At 36.4% G+C, this 19,431-nt stretch overlaps 1 protein-coding gene and 1 long non-coding RNA gene across 6 annotated transcripts in view; both read right to left on the reverse strand.

Annotated features, from left to right (window-relative positions):
* LOC141376089 (uncharacterized) overlaps positions 1 to 19,431 on the reverse strand; it is a 1,000,182-nt gene that overhangs the window by 336,188 nt on the left and 644,563 nt on the right. The gene's annotated exons all lie outside the window — the stretch shown is intronic.
* Positions 1 to 19,431, reverse strand: part of pard3bb (par-3 family cell polarity regulator beta b) — a 679,872-nt gene that overhangs the window by 301,169 nt on the left and 359,272 nt on the right. For all 5 annotated transcript variants that reach the window (XM_073912548.1, XM_021478865.3, XM_009304543.5 and 2 more), the window contains 2 exons: positions 2,688 to 2,781; positions 1,695 to 1,801 (listed from right to left, as the gene is read on the reverse strand). In XM_073912548.1, coding sequence (XP_073768649.1) covers positions 1,695 to 1,801; positions 2,688 to 2,781 — 201 coding nt within the window. The remainder of the gene's footprint in view (positions 1 to 1,694; positions 1,802 to 2,687; positions 2,782 to 19,431) is intronic.

The raw sequence follows: 19,431 nt of genomic DNA on the forward strand, positions 1-19,431 counted from the left end.
GCCATTATATACATTTCAGTCACACAAAGAACAAAGTCACGTATGAGAATGGCTTGTCCTTTTTTAATAAATAATTAGCTTAAATTCACTGACCTTCGACAGGGACATGTACTGCTACTAGATAAATGCGATTATTATTCTTTATATTAACTAAACTATTGTTTAGTTTTGCTTACATTCTAAATGTCATATCAACCTCTATCCCTTAATCAATAAAAGGCAGACACAAGTGCACTTTTAAATCTATTAAAACTGATCAACGTGTGTAAAAATATTATAAACGTCACACATAACATTGCTTATTTTATTATACTTAAATATTTAAATACAATAAATGTAAAATTACGCATTAACTTGAGCAGCTGTTTTCCCACGCTAACTGTCTCTGCTTCGCTGATGAAGTGGTGTTGCTTTTTAAAATATATGGTCATATTTGCTATAACTTTGCATGAGCACATCAAGTTCATGATGACTCGTAATATCTGCGCTTCACTGATAATGCCTTTTTATAGTTGCAGTGTGCACGCTTAACTCTGAGTTGTATTCAAAGTTGATTGACCTATCTCAGATCAGCTATTCTAAAACCGAAAACTCGTGAGTTTTTAATCTCTCTGTAAATCAACTGAGTTCAAGTCTAAACTCTGAGTTGGTTGAACCTCCTTACTGAAACAGGCCCCTGGATTTCCAAGTTAATTTTTAAGACCTAATGTTTCATGTAATGGCTACTGTACATATATGTGGTAAGTAATAAGAAAAACAATGCAGTTTCAAATTTATTAAAGCATATGATAAACATGTAACAATCTAATTAGTTTAAATGTATTTTATGTAAAAATGATTTACACAATGCTAACACAGCACTAATAATGTGAGAGCATGTTACATGTTCAAATTATTGATGAACTTTCAAAGATGTGCAAATATTATTCAAGAAACATACAGCTAAATGTAAAGGTCTTGATTATTACAGCTCCATATTGTGGTGCTAAATTATTTCACCTTAAGTCTATTCAAACTACAAAAATTTAATTATATAATGTTACAAAGACACTGATCAAGCAAACACATGACAAATAAAATTTTGCCCACAAAATTAGTATGTATTACATAGCAAAAGGAATGCATTGGTACACTCATCTTGCACTATGACTTAAAAAAATTACTTCACAGCTAAATTTTTTAAAGTGTTTGTCGTCTTTCTCAAGGTGTGTTTTTCTAAAATGTTATGAGTAAAGTAACTCAAACCATTTGAGGAAACCAGTTGCAACAAACCATTTAGGGTTAACAACCAATCCTAATGAGTACTGTAAGACCCTAATCCAATTGAGTAAAAGAAGCAATTTGAGCACAGTAAAACCCGATAAATGAAGAGAACTTGAACCGTTTGAGGAAACCAATAGCTACAAACCATTTGAGTTAAAAAAAAAAACACTAATCTATTTGAGTACTGTGAACTTACTGCATTTAAGTTGAAATAATGAGGTATTTAATTAACTCATTACCTTCAACACTGAGTTCAAAAATCTTTTTAAATGAGTAAAATTAATTTTAATTTTGAGCAAACTACACTCATTTTCATTTGATAAAGTTGACTGTTTTTTTCAGTATAGGATGACCCATACATAGCAGGAAATGACAGAATAGGCAGACGACAAAGACATAGCAGGGAAAAGACAATAATGTGTATGTCTTACCCAGGTCCACACTTTTCAATGACTTCACATGATTCTGCTCCGCATGAACCTGCTGACCTCCATCAGTCAAAGATGCATCAGCTGAACGGAGACCTGAACTCAGGAGGCTGAATAAACATACAAACACACACATAAAACAGCTGCACACTTCTTTCTTTCTTTCTTTCTTTCTTTCTTTCTTTCTTTCTTTCTTTCTTTCTTTCTTTCTTTCTTTCTTTCTTTCTTTCTTTCTTTCTTTCTTTCTTTCTCTTTCTTTCTTTCTTTCTTTCTTTCTTTCAGCTGTTAAAATTCATGCTGGTTAGAAACATCTATTTAACCATGTACTAGAGTGTGTACATGAAGAAGCAGCTTTCAATTTTGAGTGAACTGACTAACTGAAGTTTATAATATATATCAATTGAGTAAATAGTGGGTACAGTTTTATTTTGGGGTGAACTATCCCTTTAAATGTGATCAATGTATGTGTTTACATACAACAGTATCAGTTAAGAACTAATGTATTTAGGAAACAAAAAAGGTGCAAAAACTATATAATTTAATTGTGATTATTTTGCTTATTTATTCTTTTTTTTTTATCAAATAATGTTTTACAATTAGTTCAACCATTCTATTTACCAAGTCTAAATGTGTGAAATTAGTTTGGAAATATATATATATATATATATATATATATATATATATATATATATATATATATATAAATAAAAAATAAAACATGTTAGGATGTGTTTGGATTCAGGATTATTTGAAAAAATGTTGCAACTACATTACAAAGGACTTAATTTTACGCTGTACATTTGGTATATCTTACAAAATAAAACCAATGTCATCAACACTTAGATATAGTTTGTAGAGAGATAAATTGCCATGTTTTGCCATGTATAAACAAACTCAAGTTATGTGGCCACCTGGTGTCATAATTATTGTCCGGCTTGTGCAGCCAGTAAAATGAGATGTGTTTATCAGTTTTGGTCAAAAGCAAATCCACGTTACCTTTGCTGGAACTGGAGGCTGTTCTGTCTGTGAGGATTAGCATCGAAGCCTTCATCATCCCCCTCTTCCGTATGATTGTATCCCCCATTTGAAACTGTGAGAGAACAGACAAAAGCAGAGAGAGAAAAGCAATCATTAGAGCTCTGTGGAAATATTATGCGGGCTCATTTAAGAGGGGTCTGCAGGGGTCAGGCCATCGGTGGACAGGGGTGACAGTCTCACACAGAAACGGAGACCATTATCAGCTCCAACACAGTCACCTTTAATGATCTTTCACTCCTATGATAATGGGACTGGGGCCTGGGATTGACTTGATTTCCCCCCTCTAAGCTTGGTTAAGTTTGTAAAAGAGAGTGTGTGTCTGACAGAGACGCTGGATATGTGTTTTTATATTTAAACATCTATGTATTATTACTGCTATTGATATAATTAGTTCTATTTTTCTTCTATACTTTTATTTTAATTTCTATTAAGAGATGTGAGTTGATTCAGTGGGGATCAATTCTTAATTCAGTTCGATTTGCAAGCTTACTTTTCAAATTGATTCAGTACCTTATTCCATTCTTGTTTTTTAAAACTCAATACACACTGTATACAGTTACACAAATTCTAATAATTTATTTCAATAATTTTACTAAAGATACATTTAGAGAAACAAACTAAAAGAAAAGAAAATCTTGTAGATGCAATGTAAATTAATTTCAACAAAATGCATTAAGGGGACCATCAAAATAAAGTGATAGCAAAACGTTTTCTCAGTGAAGAGAGTTATAAACAAAAAAAAAAAAAAACAAAGAAAAAAAATATATAAAAAAGATTTTCCAAATAATCAAACAATGTTAAGAAACAAATGTATGTTTAAACACGGTCATTTTTAAAATTACACATATTATTAATTTTTTTTTTTTAACGTCAATAATAGGGATGCTCTGATTGATCGGCCGAAGATCGGTATTGGTTGATAATCACATTTTATGACTCAATAGATCCTCGTCAATCTGGCTGATCTCATGAACAAATCACAGGTGTTTGTTTAAGAGTTTACACACAGAGAAGACGTATGTGTGCTCATCAGCAGTGCTACAACATGCATCTAGTGTCTCATCCAAGATATAGCCTCTCCCGGAAGCTCCACAGTTCTCCCAAACAGGCCTCTTCATAGTGATGCTGTGACGCTCAAGAATTAGATAAAATACACCGGAAATAATAGCAACAAGAGTGAATGACCAAGTGAACAGTTCACGAGAGGCACAGTGATGTTCGGAGCTGCGATCATAAAGCTGTTATCAAGAGTAGGAGATGAGCAAATATTTGAATGGCCTTGCATGCATTTAGGCTTTTTTACATACAAGAACTGAAAGTTTTTGATAATGTTAAAAGTTCACTAAAAGCGGCCTGGAAATATCAATGAAATAAATATTTTTTACTTATTTAATACTATAACTTTTTCTAATATAGGCCTAGTTATTGCAATAAACAGTAGTTTATAGGCCTATTTCCATTTAGTAAAGAAGTAATGTATATGTAATGTTAATGTATTTACCTTCTTCTGCATCAAATAAAGCCTACGCTCCAAACTAATTCTTCACTGTGATATGTTGAATTCTTCTTCCATTATTTGCAGTGTTTCTAAATTGCTTTGTTATTCATTTCTCACTATTGTTTTAAGCATGTTTAATCTATTATTTTCTGTAAACCTGTGTCTGACCATTTCAAGTCGACACTAAATGGTTATAGGAAAAATGTGTATAGGATTATATGCAACATCCTTCATTTATTCTCTTAGGTAAGGAGACATCTCCACTTAAGTATCATACTTAGAGGGAAAATGTGCTTTAGGCATTATAAAGCTTGAAGCATTAGAATCAGTACTTGGTATCGGCTGATCACCATGACAAGAAAACCCTGGTAAATATTTAAAGAAATAACTATTGTAATGTGACTATTGTATGTAATTTTTAAAATAATTGATTGTACATAACATAGTTTTGTAAAATAATAATAATAATAATAATAATAATAATAATAATAATAATAATAATAATAATAATAATAATAATAATAATAATAATAATAATAATAATAGCAGTCCGACATGTGTAACGTCGTAAACCACTGTTATTAGCAGTGTAATATCGGTGTATTGCAAATGCATTATTTGTGAAAGCAGCAGTGTAATAGAAAAAACAACAGACTAAAAATGAATGCTGTCCTGTCTGCTGTTTGTGCTGAGCAATTGGCTCTGAAAGGGGGTGTTCAAAAAGCATTGAAATGGGGGTGTTCAAAAGAATAGCAGTGTTGAGTTTAATGAGATAATTCATTCATTTTGTGAAGAAAACAATGCCATTTTTTAGTTCTTTATAAAGAAAGAAGGTCAGCAAAGTGTCACATATAGTTAAAAAATATTTTTCTTTCTGAATTGTGATGTAAAATGGGTCATTCGAAACACTATTTAGAAAAGCCATTTACAGTAATTTAAGTAAAAAAATAAGTTTATTTGAAAAGGAAGTGGAGAAAAGAAGTGGAGAAAATTATAGAGTGTTCTTCTAAAATGATCTCCACTTTAAAATGGCAACAATAACCTCGAAAACGCAAAAAAAAATGAGCAACTATGGTTAAAATGGATCTAAGAATAGCTAGAATGGCATGGATTCAGCCAATCATCAACTCCAGACAGATCAAAGATGATTTAAAACAGCCAGTATGTACAGTGACAGTCAGGAGATGTTTGAAGAAAGCTCAGCTGTCAAGAAGCCCCCCTAAAAACACCATTGTTGAAAAAAATGCATTTAAATATGCCCCTGAAAATGCCCCTGAAATGAGTTATAGTGAGTACATATATATACAGGGAAATTTTCCTTTTTATTTACCTCTAATAAAAATAAATTAACTCAAAATAAATAAAAATCATAAGAAAAAAAAATATGTGGGATGTGGAAATTTTTTGGAAGAACACCAGGCAGTTTAAATGTTTAGGACCAACAACAATGCTAAAAATGCAATAAAATAAAATGTAAAAAAAAAAAAATAATAAAAAAAAAAAAAAAAAAAAAAAAAAAAATATATATATATATATATATATATATATACATACATACATACATACATACATACATACATACATACATACATACATACATACATACATATATATATATATATATATATATATATATATATATATATATATATATATATATATATATATATATATATATATATATATATATATATTTTTTTTTTTTTTTTTTTTTTTTTTTTTTTTGTCTCCGGGTTCTAAAAATTAAAAAATCAAGAAGCATTTCATAGACTCTTTATATGCTCCCTGTAAAGGGGATATGTATATATATATGTATATATATATATATATATATATATATATATATATATATATATATATATATATATATATATATGTATATATATATATATATATATATATATATATATATATATATATATATATATATATATATATATATAATGTTTTCCCTATGCTTAAGAGACAAAAGATCTTTGAACTTTATTAACAGTCTATTAATTCACACTGCAATTTTTTAAATATATCAACTGTGTATGTTAACGTGCTTTATACAGTCTGTTAATGACCCAACAGCCCAACAGAATGTGCAGTGAGCAGATGAATGAATCAGGATGACGCTGTAATTGTGTTCTCGTTCATAAACAGACTACAGTACACACTGCAGGCTCTTACTAGAAAACACAGAAGCCTTGAACCACCCACAGCAGAATATGACACAATAAACTGTTTATGAATCTGAGTGTTTGTGTGTGTGTGTGTGTGTGTGTGTGTGTGTGTGTGTGTGTGTGTGTGTGTGTGTGTGTGTGTGTGTGTGTGTGTGTGTGTGTTTGTAACTCAAGGACACTTTATAAGCATTTATCCAGAATTCCCCTTATTATTTAGTTGATGTTTTCAGCTACTGTATCTGAAGCCCTGCATGACACATACCTCATTAACGTCTGTTAGGCCAAATAGTGCAGAACCGAAACAAAGGTTGGAGGTCTTTGTCTGAAAGCCAGTCATGTTAAATTCAAAACAAATGCCTCAGATTCCCAGACACTTAGCGAACACAGTTTATGAACAACCTACAGTTTAAACAAACATTCAATGAACAGTTTACAGAGATGAACCCTTACAATCCTTTCCTAAATAGTTTCATTTAGTGAAAGGAATCTGCTTATGGCAGATCCTACACAGAATATTATGTGTAGAGTGCTATTATATTAATAAAGTCAAATTAAAAAGCCCATATTATGGGCTAACTAATTAAACCTAAAACTAACTATTTAAACAAATTAAAAAAATATCTAATTAGTTTTATAAAATATTTAATATTGAAATGTTTTAAATTATTTTTACACAAATGCATATGACAGTTGCTTAAATAGATGTAGTAGTATGAAAGAAAGACATAGTACTGTGTGTACGTACAGTAGTACAGTGTGTGTGTATTACATGAACCATATGCTACACCCACTCTTTAATAGCACCACTGTTATGCAAAAAAGAATATGCCAACCGCCAACTCTGCTATCAACAAAACACTGTCACTTTGCAGTAAATGTAATACAAATAAATACTCTCACACTATTTTAAGATACAATGAGTTCTATTAACAAACCCTTAACTATGACTTTTAGATCAATAAACTCCTAATTTGTTGCTTATCAATTGTCAAGGTAGTAATTAGGTTTAGGCATTTGGTAGGATTAGGGATGTAAAATAAGATCATACAAAATACAGTGCTCAGCATAAATGAGTACACCCCTTACAAATCTATCTTTTAAATTTATATTTTATAAGGATTCTTTACAATAGTATATTTGTGCATATGCATTATATTAGTCAGTACTTAAATCAAATCTGAAGCTAATCTATCCAAATAACTTACAATAATGGTTCAAAACTAGTAACCCACATTTAGATGCAAGGGGTAAATGTAAATGCTAAACAAATGTATAAAATTTAGTTAATATTTTATAATTTACTTTTTTAACATTTTGCTTGAATTTAAAAGTATTCTCTTTCATTTTCTATAGATGCTAAATAATATTTTAACTAATATATGTTTATTAAAACTTTTTGTTTAAATGCACCAAAATATATTGCCTGTTCAATGAGAAATTGATAAAAATATAAATTTTCGAAATGGGGTGTACTCATTTATGCTGAGCATTGTATTTACTTCATACAAACAGCCAATATCTTAACAATAGGCAGTAAATAAGCCACTAGTTGATAGTGAGAAATCGTCCCTGTATCTTGCTGTTGTCAAATAAACTATTTAAAATAATACATATTTTAAACCAAAAATCTAACTAAAATAAAACAATATAAAATTAACCCTATACATAAATTATATTTTAAATAATATGCATGTGTATAATCAGTGGTCAAAATGTATTATTGATAATAATATTTATAGTAAAAATGATAAACAAACTATATTTAACAGCATATCAGACTAAAATTTACTATCTACATAAATACATTAATGAATAAATAAATAAATAAATAAATAATATTACAATTTAAATACATTATACAGACACACACACACACACACACACACACACACACACACACACACACACACACACACACACACACACACACACACACACACACACACAAACACACACACACAGACACACACACACACACACACATAAATATATATTTAAATTATTTAAATAAAAAATTTAATTATTTCACACGAATGATTGTCAGTTGGTAAAATAATAAATGGTGATTCATTCCGTTGTGGCAACTGCGGACTAATAAATAGACTAAGCCGAAAAGAAAATTAATGAATGAATATTCAATAAACAAAGTATATTACACAGCATATGAGACTAAAAAAATACTGTCTGAATAAATAAATAATGAATGAATTAATAAATGAATTAATGAATAAATGAATAAATAAATAAGTATTACAATTTAAATACACTGAGAATGCATTATGTATATAAATAAATATATATTTGAACTATTTAAAAAAATATATCTAATTAGCTTTAATACATATTTAATATTAAAATAAAATTTTCACACAAATGCATGTGACAGTCGGTAAAATAAGAAAAAGAAGAAGAAGAAGAAGAAGAAGAAGAAGAAGTCTGCAAGACTGTGTTGTGAAGATAAATATTGATGGTCTTCAAAAAGTTTAACAAAATACACAGGCTTAAGATTTCTAACCTCTTGCTGTGGGTTGCTGGGATATGGATATCACGTTGTTCTCTGTCTCCTTGATGGAGTGTCTGTGTTTTGGCGGAGTGGAGCGGGATATCAGGCCTGACAATCACATAGATCAGTGCGCACCACCCAGCGCAACTTCATCATTACTCATCAGACTGCTTATTAGTATTATATATCTCATCTGTTTGTGTGCTGCACAACTGACACAATACATCAAGCCCACAGATGCATGCGTGAACACTTTCACACACACATGAACACACACATACGTTAGAGAGATGAACTGATGTGGGAGTGAATGAAAAAATGAACGCACGTACACACATTCTCAGCCACACACACACACACTTGTGATTATTTATCTGCTAAAGTGTGGTGTAGACGAAATGAAATAAGTTGTTCCTTCAGAAGATGATGGATCAATAGCTCTTCCAGCTAAAACAGGGTTATTAATCCTAAACGGCGTGTGTGTGTCTGTGTGCTACCAAACCACTCGCCTGCAATAGCAAAACACCTCCTTATGTAAAACATTAACTGAAATAAAAGCCATGTTTCTCTCACTGAGGGCTGGGGATGAATCTATTACCACAGACACTGGACAGATATAATATTTCACATCTGCGGATGATATTCATAATGACAGTAAGCGGAACAAGGGAGGTGTATGAGTAGAGTAGTACTGTGAGAACATGAAGCATTTCCTGTAATGAAAATATTGTATTGGATTTAAAAAAAGATACTGTAGACACATTAACGGGTAGGGAGCTTAGTAGGGCAGCTGTTGGAATTAAAGTCCCATCTTTGAGTTAAGTTGAGAAAAGTCATCAAATTACTCTACTCCAGTGTAAATAACCCTAAAACACATGGGCACATTAATGGCCCAATTTTACTGAGTGGTACAGTTTAGTACGCTTTTAAGGCCGTTTGCACTGTCAAAAAGTACTAAAATGCGAACTGTACCACACCACTTTTCGGGTACCCTTTGCAAAGGGTACCTAGCATAACAAAAGAGTACCAAAAGGTGGGCCATGATATGCAGCTGAATGCTATTCGTTTAAAAAAAAAAAATGTCACTAGGGCGCACACAAGCAGGAGAATGAAAATAAAGGAAGCATCATTGAATACATATTGACCTGAGTGAGCTCAACCAAACCTTGTTGTCGACTTGAACAGCCAAAAAGTCAAGAAGAACAAAAAGCTGCCGTGTCCTGTCTTTGTTTTACAAGGCCGTCTAAAAGTGCAAGTGGTTTCACTTTTACCAGAGAGCTCGAGATCACTTGTGTGCGCGTCTACATTTGAAATAACAATTTTTTTGAGCTGATGATAACAACATGCGTGTTATTATTGAAGTGCTTCTGACATCCTATCAGAAGCAGACAAACGCTAGAGTAACAAAGGAGAAGCCAGAAAAAACAAAAGGGCAAATGCTTCTTTCAGCAACCCAAAACATGAACAAACTGCCATGTTTAACCATTATCATCACCTTTTAGACTATTATAAACTCAGAATAACAGAATTACTTTCTAATAAGAGGCTACATGTACTGGAGAAGATTAAAAATACAGATGAGAGGTTTGCACTTATGTGCTATATGTTGTGTGCTGATTTGAACCCAAATAAGGCCTAAATGTATGCTGTGTGTAGTTTTTTTGTAATTGGCTACAAATCGTAGACTGTATTTATACACAAGTATTTATGTGTATAAAGCATCTGCTTTGTGAGAAGTGATTCTCGTATGATAAGTGAACGACACAAACAGCTTTACTGTAAACATTTCCTCGAGCGAGAATGACATTGACTGAAACGTACATTGGTACCCTTTTGGCAGTGGAAACGCAAGCCTGATATAGATGACCCATACCGACCTGTACCTGTACTGTACCACTCAGTGGAAACGGCCATAACTGGGCCTAATACTAATGGATATTTTATGTTAAGCAAAATAAGAACTGAAGTTATACTTTTTTTTTTACAACAGAGGCCTGTTTCACAAAGCTGGTTTGGATTTTTATTAAATTAAGGCAAGTTGGTTTTGATTGTTTATTGTCACCATCGTAACTTATACTACATGGCTAAACCAAAGACCATAGAATACACAAGACGTGTCACTCGTATAGTTTTGACTAGGGAAAACTAACAGTTAATATGGTGAATGAAACCCTGCTTACTAGTACAGGAGACAATCATCGATCGCTATAGACTGACGGGGAAGCTCAGACCAGACATGAGCTTCTACAACAGTTTGGTGGTCAACAAACAACACTGGAATCTCAGCTAACGCACAAACACGTCACATAACAGCAACTACTCAAACGCCCTCAAACTTGTAAACAAAGAATCTCGCTGTCATTTCTGGAGGAAATTCACCATCAAGACCAAGTTGTGGATTACTTTAAGACCAGCATGATCCAATGATCATTATCCAGAAAATGATCATGTGTAGAACTGCCCTACATGAGGTTGGCGTTGTGAGCTCTTTCTTTTCGAGTGTGAATGTGCATTAGCTTGGGCAACCTGAAAATATGTAGATTTAATTTCATTCAGACATTTAGGCCCCGTTTACACTAGTGCATTTTAGATTTAAAATGGCGTTTTAAATCAAAAACAATCCGCGTCCACACTAGCGTTTCACCTAGCGTTTCTGAACATATCTCCATCCACACTACGCCACCAAAAACGTATATCACGTGACCATTCGCGCACTTTGGGCATGGGCGTTCTAGTATAAACAGGAAGCATGCGTCTCGCTCGGCATTTGGTTATTGTTAGTCAACAAATGCCAGTTGAACAATGAACGCGATGGCAAAGAAAGCAAGAGAGGTATTTTTGTGGACAGACAACGAGGTTGAGTTGTTACTAAACGTAACAAATGAATAACTGCACAATGGTGTCTAAAATAGAATATAGTGCAAACAATGCTCCCATTTCTGTGTCCATGTTGTTGTTTACAGTGAAGGCTGGTCTGCTGTCTTTCAGTAGCGTTAAAGCCATGTGTTATAGTCATGTAATAGGGGCTTGACGAATAAGGAAAGGATATGCAATGACACAAAAGCTCAAATAAGGTAGCGAACCTCACCAGCCCCGCCTCTGTTTTCAGATGTCTCCGTTTTCCTTCATCCACACGGCCTCTCCAGCGTTTCCAAAACGCTCCATTTTCAGCGCTCGAAAACTCCAGCGTAGAGTGGACGGATGGCGTAACCGTAGCAAAACTTATGCGTTTTCAAACTAAAACGATGTTGATGATGTTTCCCCGTTTAAACAGAATACCCTAACATAGTGCCCAAGAGGTGTTTCAAAGATGGCCGCCTAGTGAAATGACTTGCGTTAAAGGGACTTTGGCTAAACCCATACTGAATCAGATGTGAGTAAAGTAACATTTATTTGACACAATAAAGTCACTCCCAGTCATTGTGCCAGGTCTTTTTTTTCCAATTTAAAGTATTTTTGAGTAAAAAAAGAAGCACATAACCACTGAGTTTCTCAGCAGCAGAAGTAGTCAAAGTTTGTTAAAATCGGAGTGTAGTAAATGAAAGACTAAAACAACCATTTGTTTTCCTCAAATGATAGAAAAAACTTATTGATGTATCAAGACAAAACAAAAAAATAAAACAATCGTGTGAAAATGACAACGGCAGACAGAAGAGAGAACAACACCAAAATTACTATCTTGCCTATACACCCTGTGTTGGAAACATCTTCTGCAATTCGTTTCTTTGCAATTTGATGCAAATTCAAGGATTGAGATGCTGATGACCATTAAACTCACCATAACCAATAAATAAAAGGATCCATTTGTATTATATTAATTATACTTATTTATAATATATTCATATAGTTTTGAATTGTCAAATAATATTAGTTTTAAATTCAAATTTACATTCATATTTTTACATTTTTAGTTTTCTTTAATATATAAAGCTTTTAAAATGACCTTGCTTTAAAAGTGAACCTGCATTATTCAAGCCAGATGATTTGCACTAATATAATTATATTTCCTTGCAGTGATAATTTCTGCCTTATAAATATGTTTAATTTCATTACAGTCTTGATAATGATATATCTTCATATTTAACAGAGATGTAAAATTGCTGACTCATTCTATTTAATACATTCTTAAGGATGATTTAAATTTGACAGGAAACGTCTTTGGGATACATCACAGATGAACAATTGCTTTTAAAAAAAAATACATCTTTAATAAAAAAAAAAAAAAAACATGTCAAACAGACATCAGAAATGCCAAAAAATAAAAAAATAAAAGTAAATAAATAAATCAGTCATAGACATTTTAGATAACCCGATATTTTCCATAAAAAAGAGCTTGACTATAATAACTTGAAATGACTTCGAAGAGAAGGGGAGTAAAGATGCTCGCCTGGTGAGATCTTCCACAAGACTCAGACAAACTTTATAAGTTAGAGATAGATGAATTGTTATAGATGAATTTTATTATAGGTTGTGCTTATAATAACACATTCTTATCAAACATGCAAACATGTCACATGTTTTCTCGCTGCTATCCTCTCAATACTAATACTAATAAATGTAGCCTTTCAAAAAATTAACCATGGTTTTTTGACACACAAAAAAAAAAAAAATAAATAATTATTGTATTTTAACCATGCTAACATCAAATTAGTTATGGTTTTGCTATGCTAACTGTAGTATGTCTATGGTGTTTTGTAATAAAATGTAGCTAAACAAATGGTATCAACAACACACAAACAAACAGTGTGTCAGAGACCATGGTTACACTTTCATCATAATAAAAGCATGATTAATTTTTGCAAGGGAAAACAAACTGACCGATTTCACCACAAATAACTAATTTCAACAGAGAGCATGATAGGAACTAGGGTCAAGTGAACCTTACCAACTATTCATAGAGTTGTTTAGAGCTGTGGCCTAGTGGTTAGCATGCATGCGTTAACACATTTACACAAACGTCAAAAAAAGACATGCAGCATAATATTTTTATTTTCCTCTCAGCTAAAAAACCAAACAAACAACAACATACAAATATGCCAATGTTTTGCTACAATAGCAAACATTTTGTTGAGCTGTAATTGTAAAGCTGTAGTATTTCAAGTCAAACTGTGGTTATACCAATAATAATCAATGCTACGAAAATGTAAAAATACTATATATATATATATATATATATATATATATATATATATATATATATATATATATATATATATATATATATATATATATAAAATGTTTTCTAGTGTTCAACTTAAAGTGCAATTTAAAAGCTTAACTAGGTTATTAGGTTAACTTGACAAAATCAACTAATACTATAGACCTTAAAATTAGCTTTTAAACATTTTCATCTTAACCAAACCAAACTAATACTTTTATTCCAACTAAACCAAAACGATGATACATTTAGGACAATTTTAGTATCTCAGTGCACATATTAATAGTAATATTAATAATAATAATAATACTTTATATTTATAGGTGCCTTTCAAAACACCCAAGGACACCTTACATTATGTCGCAAGTACATCATAAAAATACAAATAGTAAGGAAAGAGAGAGAAAGAGAGAGAGAGAGATACTGTAGTTAGGTGCCAGATTATGAAGAGCTTTGTGTCTGATTTTACTGCAATCTATGAAGTAGATAGTTACAATAATCAATCATTGATGTAAATAGAGCATGAACAAGCACTTCAGTACTTTGTTGAGATAGTGAAGAGCGAGGACTTGCAATGTTACACAAATAAAAAAAAATTAAAAAGGCAGAATGTGAGATATTTGTAACGGGGAGACTGACACGGAGGGATCCATTTTGCAGTATTTATTAAGTCACACTTAAACATCAACACCTCGCACGGTTGTGCGAACATACAACATACAACTCAACGATGATTAGCAGATAACAGAGGCAGAGTGATTACCAGGCTTGAGTCAAGGGCAGGCAGCGTGGTTCAGAGTCCGTAATACAGGCTTTAGTCAGGGGCAGGCAGCGAGAATCAGAGTCCGTGTAATCAGGCTTTAGGTCAAGGGCAGGCAGAAGACAGAGCAGAGTCGAGGAACGGGCTGAAGTGGTAAACGGGAGATCAGGCAGGATAGAACGCTCAGAAATGCTGGCCGGGGCTAAACAAGACTTCGCAATGAAGTGTGTGTGTGAGCTGCTTATATGTGGTACGTGGGTCATTAATGAGATGGAGAACAGGTGTGCTGGGATCTGAGTGAGAAGGATGACGTAATGGTTAGAAGTCCGGAGATGGTGACCTCTGCTGGTCAGCGAGGGGAATGACTGGGACCGAGTCGGTGACAGAGCCCCCCCCCAACGAACGGCTCCTGAAGTGAGGCAATTCTCGACGCCGGGGTCTTCCACGGGGGCGAGGGGCCGGCATCTCCGGATGTTGTGAGTGGAACTCTTCCAGTAGTGTGGTGTCGAGGATGTCCTTGCGGTTAATCCAAGATCTCTCCTCCGGACCGTACCCCTCCCAATCAACGAGATATTGGAGTTGACCGCCCCGGCGTCTGGATCTCAGGATCTCGTGGATCTGGTAAGCCTCTTCGCCATCGATCATGAGAGGCGGGGGACCCTGTTCACCGGCTGCCACCTCCCTATCCGTCTCGGCTGGACCAGCAGCAGGCTTGAGCAGAGAGACATGGAAAGTTGGGGAAATACGAAAATGATTAGGGAGTGTCAGTCTGAACGAAACAGGAGATATTTGTCTTTCTATCTGGAAAGGACCCACGTACCTGGGACTGAGTTTCTTGCAGGGCAGCTTGAGGCGTAAGTCGCGGGTGGAAAGCCATACCCATTGTCCTGGGGAATACATGGGACCAGGACGTCGGTGTCGATCGGCTTGTTCCTTGAAACGCCTTATGGCGTGAGAGAGGTGAGTATGAGCTGCGTTCCAGACCTCTTCGCAGTTTTTAAACCAGGTATCCACCGCAGGGAGTTCAGAGGTCTCGCCGGACCAGGGAAAGAGCGGAGGTTGGAAGCCCAGCACGCATTGAAATGGGGTTAATCCAGTAGATGCCTTTCTGAGGGAGTTCTGAGCATATTCTGCCCACATCAAAAATTTGGCCCATTCGTTCTGGGTCGAGTGACAATACGTGCGGAGGAATCGACCAATCTCTTGGTTCAAGCGCTCTGTCTGCCCGTTGGATTGGGGATGATAGCCGGATGTTAGGCTGACGTTGATTTGGAGATTTTTGAAGAATGCTGACCAGAGTCGGGATGTAAACTGGGGACCTCTATCCGATACGATGTCTTCAGGGAGACCATAGTACCGAAACACACACTCGCAGAGTAACTCAGCCGTTTCCATGGCTGTGGGCAGTTTGGAAATGGGAATAAGGCGGCAGGATTTCGAAAATCGGTCCACTACTGTGAGGATGGTGGTTTTGCCCTGAGATATGGGTAAATCGGTGATGAAATCTATAGCGATGTGTGACCAAGGACGATGTGGCACCTCCAGGGGTTGGAGTAATCCAGCTGGACGGTGACGGGAGTGTTTGGACATCTGACAGGGTGAGCATTTGTTAATGAAGTTGATTACATCCTTGTGTATGGATGACCACCAGTAGCGGGATTGAATCATTTGCACAGTGGCTGTGCTGCCTGGGTGACCGGAACTGGGGTGGTCATGTACCTCGGAGATGAGTCTTTCTCGAAGCGACGAGGGAACAAAGATTTTATTCTCCGGACAGGGCTGCTGAGAAGGATTACTTTCGGCGGCTTGGAGGATCTCCTGATCTATATCCCACTGGATGGGAGCGACAATTAGAGGACTTTTGATTATGGGCTCGTCAGGGATTTCAGAGGTCTCATCGTCTGAGAGGCGGGACAGAGCATCTGCTTTGATGTTTTTCGAACCAGGGATATAGGTGACTTGGAAGTCAAATCGTGTGAAAAACAGCGCCCATCTTGCCTGTCTAGGATTCAGACGTTTACAAGACCGGATGTATTCTAGGTTCTTGTGATCAGTGATGACGATGAAAGGGTGTTTTGCGCCCTCAAGCCAGTGTCTCCATTCCTCTAGCGCAGCTTTCATGGCGAGGAGTTCTCGGTTTCCCACATCGTAGTTCCGTTCAGCGGAGTTAAGCTTGCGAGAATAGAAGGCACAGGGATGGAGCTTCTTATTCACTAGGGATCGCTGGGACAGGATGGCTCCAATTCCAGTGTTTGACGCGTCAATTTCGACGACAAAGGGTTGTTCGGGATCAGGATGACGCAGAATGGGTGCACTGGAGAAGCGAGTCTTTAGCTGGGTGAATGCTCGGACAGCGTCGGGGTTCCATTTAAGGCGAGCATTGTTGGCTTTGACCATGGCGGTCAGTGGAGCAGCGACTGAACTGAAGTTCCGTATGAAGCGCCTGTAGAAGTTAGCAAAGCCCAGGAATCGTTGTAGTTGCCTGATGGTTTCGGGTTGCGGCCATTGTGTCACAGAGTCAACCTTTTGCTGGTCCATGGCCACGCCTTCTGGACTGATAATGTAGCCAAGGAATGAGATGCAGGTCTGGTGGAATTCGCACTTGGAGCTTTTTGCATACAGCTGGTTTTTAATGAGACGTTTGAGCACTGCCCGAACGTGCTGGATATGCTCAGATAGCGAATTGGAATAGACCAGGATGTCGTCAATATATACTATGACCCATTTGTTGAGCATGTCTCTAAATATCTCATTTACAAATGCCTGGAACACGGAAGGACTGTTTGCTAGGCCGAAGGGCATAACGAGATATTCATAGTGGCCGTCAATTGTAGAGAACCCGGTTTTCCACTCGTCTCCCTGTCGTATGCGGATGAGGTTATAGGCACTACGGAGGTCCAACTTAGTGAAATACTGGGCGGATCGGAGTTGTTCAAGGGCGGCAGGAACCAATGGTAATGGGTAGCGGTATTTGACTGTGATCTCATTCAATCCTCGGTAATCGATGCAAGGGCGTAAGCTGCCATCCTTCTTCTTGACGAAGAAAAACCCTGCTGAAGCGGGAGAAGTAGATGGTCGAATAAATCCTTTTTCTAGCTCCTCAGAGATGTACTTCTTCATAGCCTCAGTTTCAGGTTGTGAGAGAGGGAATATGCGACCACGAGGGGGCGTGGTGCCGGGTAGCAGCTCAATGGCACAGTCATTATCACGATAAGGAGGGAGCTTAGTAGCCTTCTGCTTATTGAATGCTTCAATTAGATTGTGATAAGCATCAGGAACATGATGGAGTTCAGAGTCTTCGGTCTTGTTGATTGTGTTGATCTGGATAGGGGAAACAGGATGCAGGCATTGGGTAAAGCATTGATTGCTCCATTTTATGATCTCACCAGTTCTCCAAGAGACTTGAGGGTCATGCTGTTGTAGCCATGGTAACCCGAGAATCACAGAGTGTTTAGGGGAGTTGATGGCAAGAAGGGAAATTTCTTCTTCATGAAGAGAGCCTGTTTGAAGCAAGACTGGCAGGGTCTGGAATTTTATACGTCCTTCTCCCAAAGGGCGCCCATCTACAGCAGTGATGGCTATGGAGGAATCACAGGAGGTTAGAGGAATGGAGTGAGTGGTGGCAAACGTGTAATCGATAAAGTTACCAGCGGCTCCTGAATCGATCATGGCCATAGTCTCAACCTCGTTTCCATCATTTCTCAAAGTGACAGGCAGATTCACAACATTATTAGTGGTAGTGAACATAGTGGTTGCACTCACCGAGAGGGTTTTAGGGAGAGGCTTGTTGGGACATACAACCTTCGTATGACCTGGAAGTCCGCAGTAAATGCACAAGTGATTTCTTCTCCGTCGTTCTCGCTCTTCTGGGTTCAGACGGGTTCTACCCAATTGCATGGGTTCAGCGGAGGTTTCAGGGGATACAGGACTGGAAGCAATTGAGCAGAGCGGATTGCGAGTGCGGAGGAGAGTGTCTAACCTTATGGAAAGCTCGATTAGTTGATCCAGAGTTTTCCCATCGTCACGACATGCCATCTCTCGCTGCAATTCTGGCTTTAGAGCCCTTCTGTAGAGCGTGACGAGCGGATCATCAGCCCAGCCAGTTTGCGCTGCCAAGGTGCGGAACTGCAGAGCGAACTCAGTTGCGGAGCGATCTCCCTGTTGGATACACAGTAGCTCCTCGCCAGCGTTACGACCACCCTCCGGATGATCGAACACAGTGCAGAAACGTTTGAGAAAGTCATTAAACGAGGGAAATATCGGGGTACTGTCTGGCCAAACTGCAGTAGCCCAGTCTAGCGCTTTCCCAGTGAGCAGTGAGCACACAAAAGCAATTTTCCCGTTCTCGTCCTTAAACAGATGGGGTTGTTGGGCGATAAACAGTTTGCATTGCAATAGAAAGCCTTTACATTTTGCTGGGTTACCTGAGAACTTGTCAGGAAAAGCCAATCGAACTCCGGAAGTCATCGGGGGTTGTGCAACAACAAGTGGACTTGGAGGGTAGTTGGCGGTGGGTTGCGCAGTGGCAGCAGCTTGCAGGTTTTGGAGGGATTTCACCAGTTCATCTGTTAACTGAGTTAGGTGTGTTAGTTGTTGTTGGTGTGTTGACAATACC

The sequence above is a fragment of the Danio rerio genome, chromosome 9, assembly GCF_049306965.1.
Source record: "Danio rerio strain Tuebingen ecotype United States chromosome 9, GRCz12tu, whole genome shotgun sequence".
NCBI lineage: Eukaryota > Metazoa > Chordata > Actinopteri > Cypriniformes > Danionidae > Danio > Danio rerio.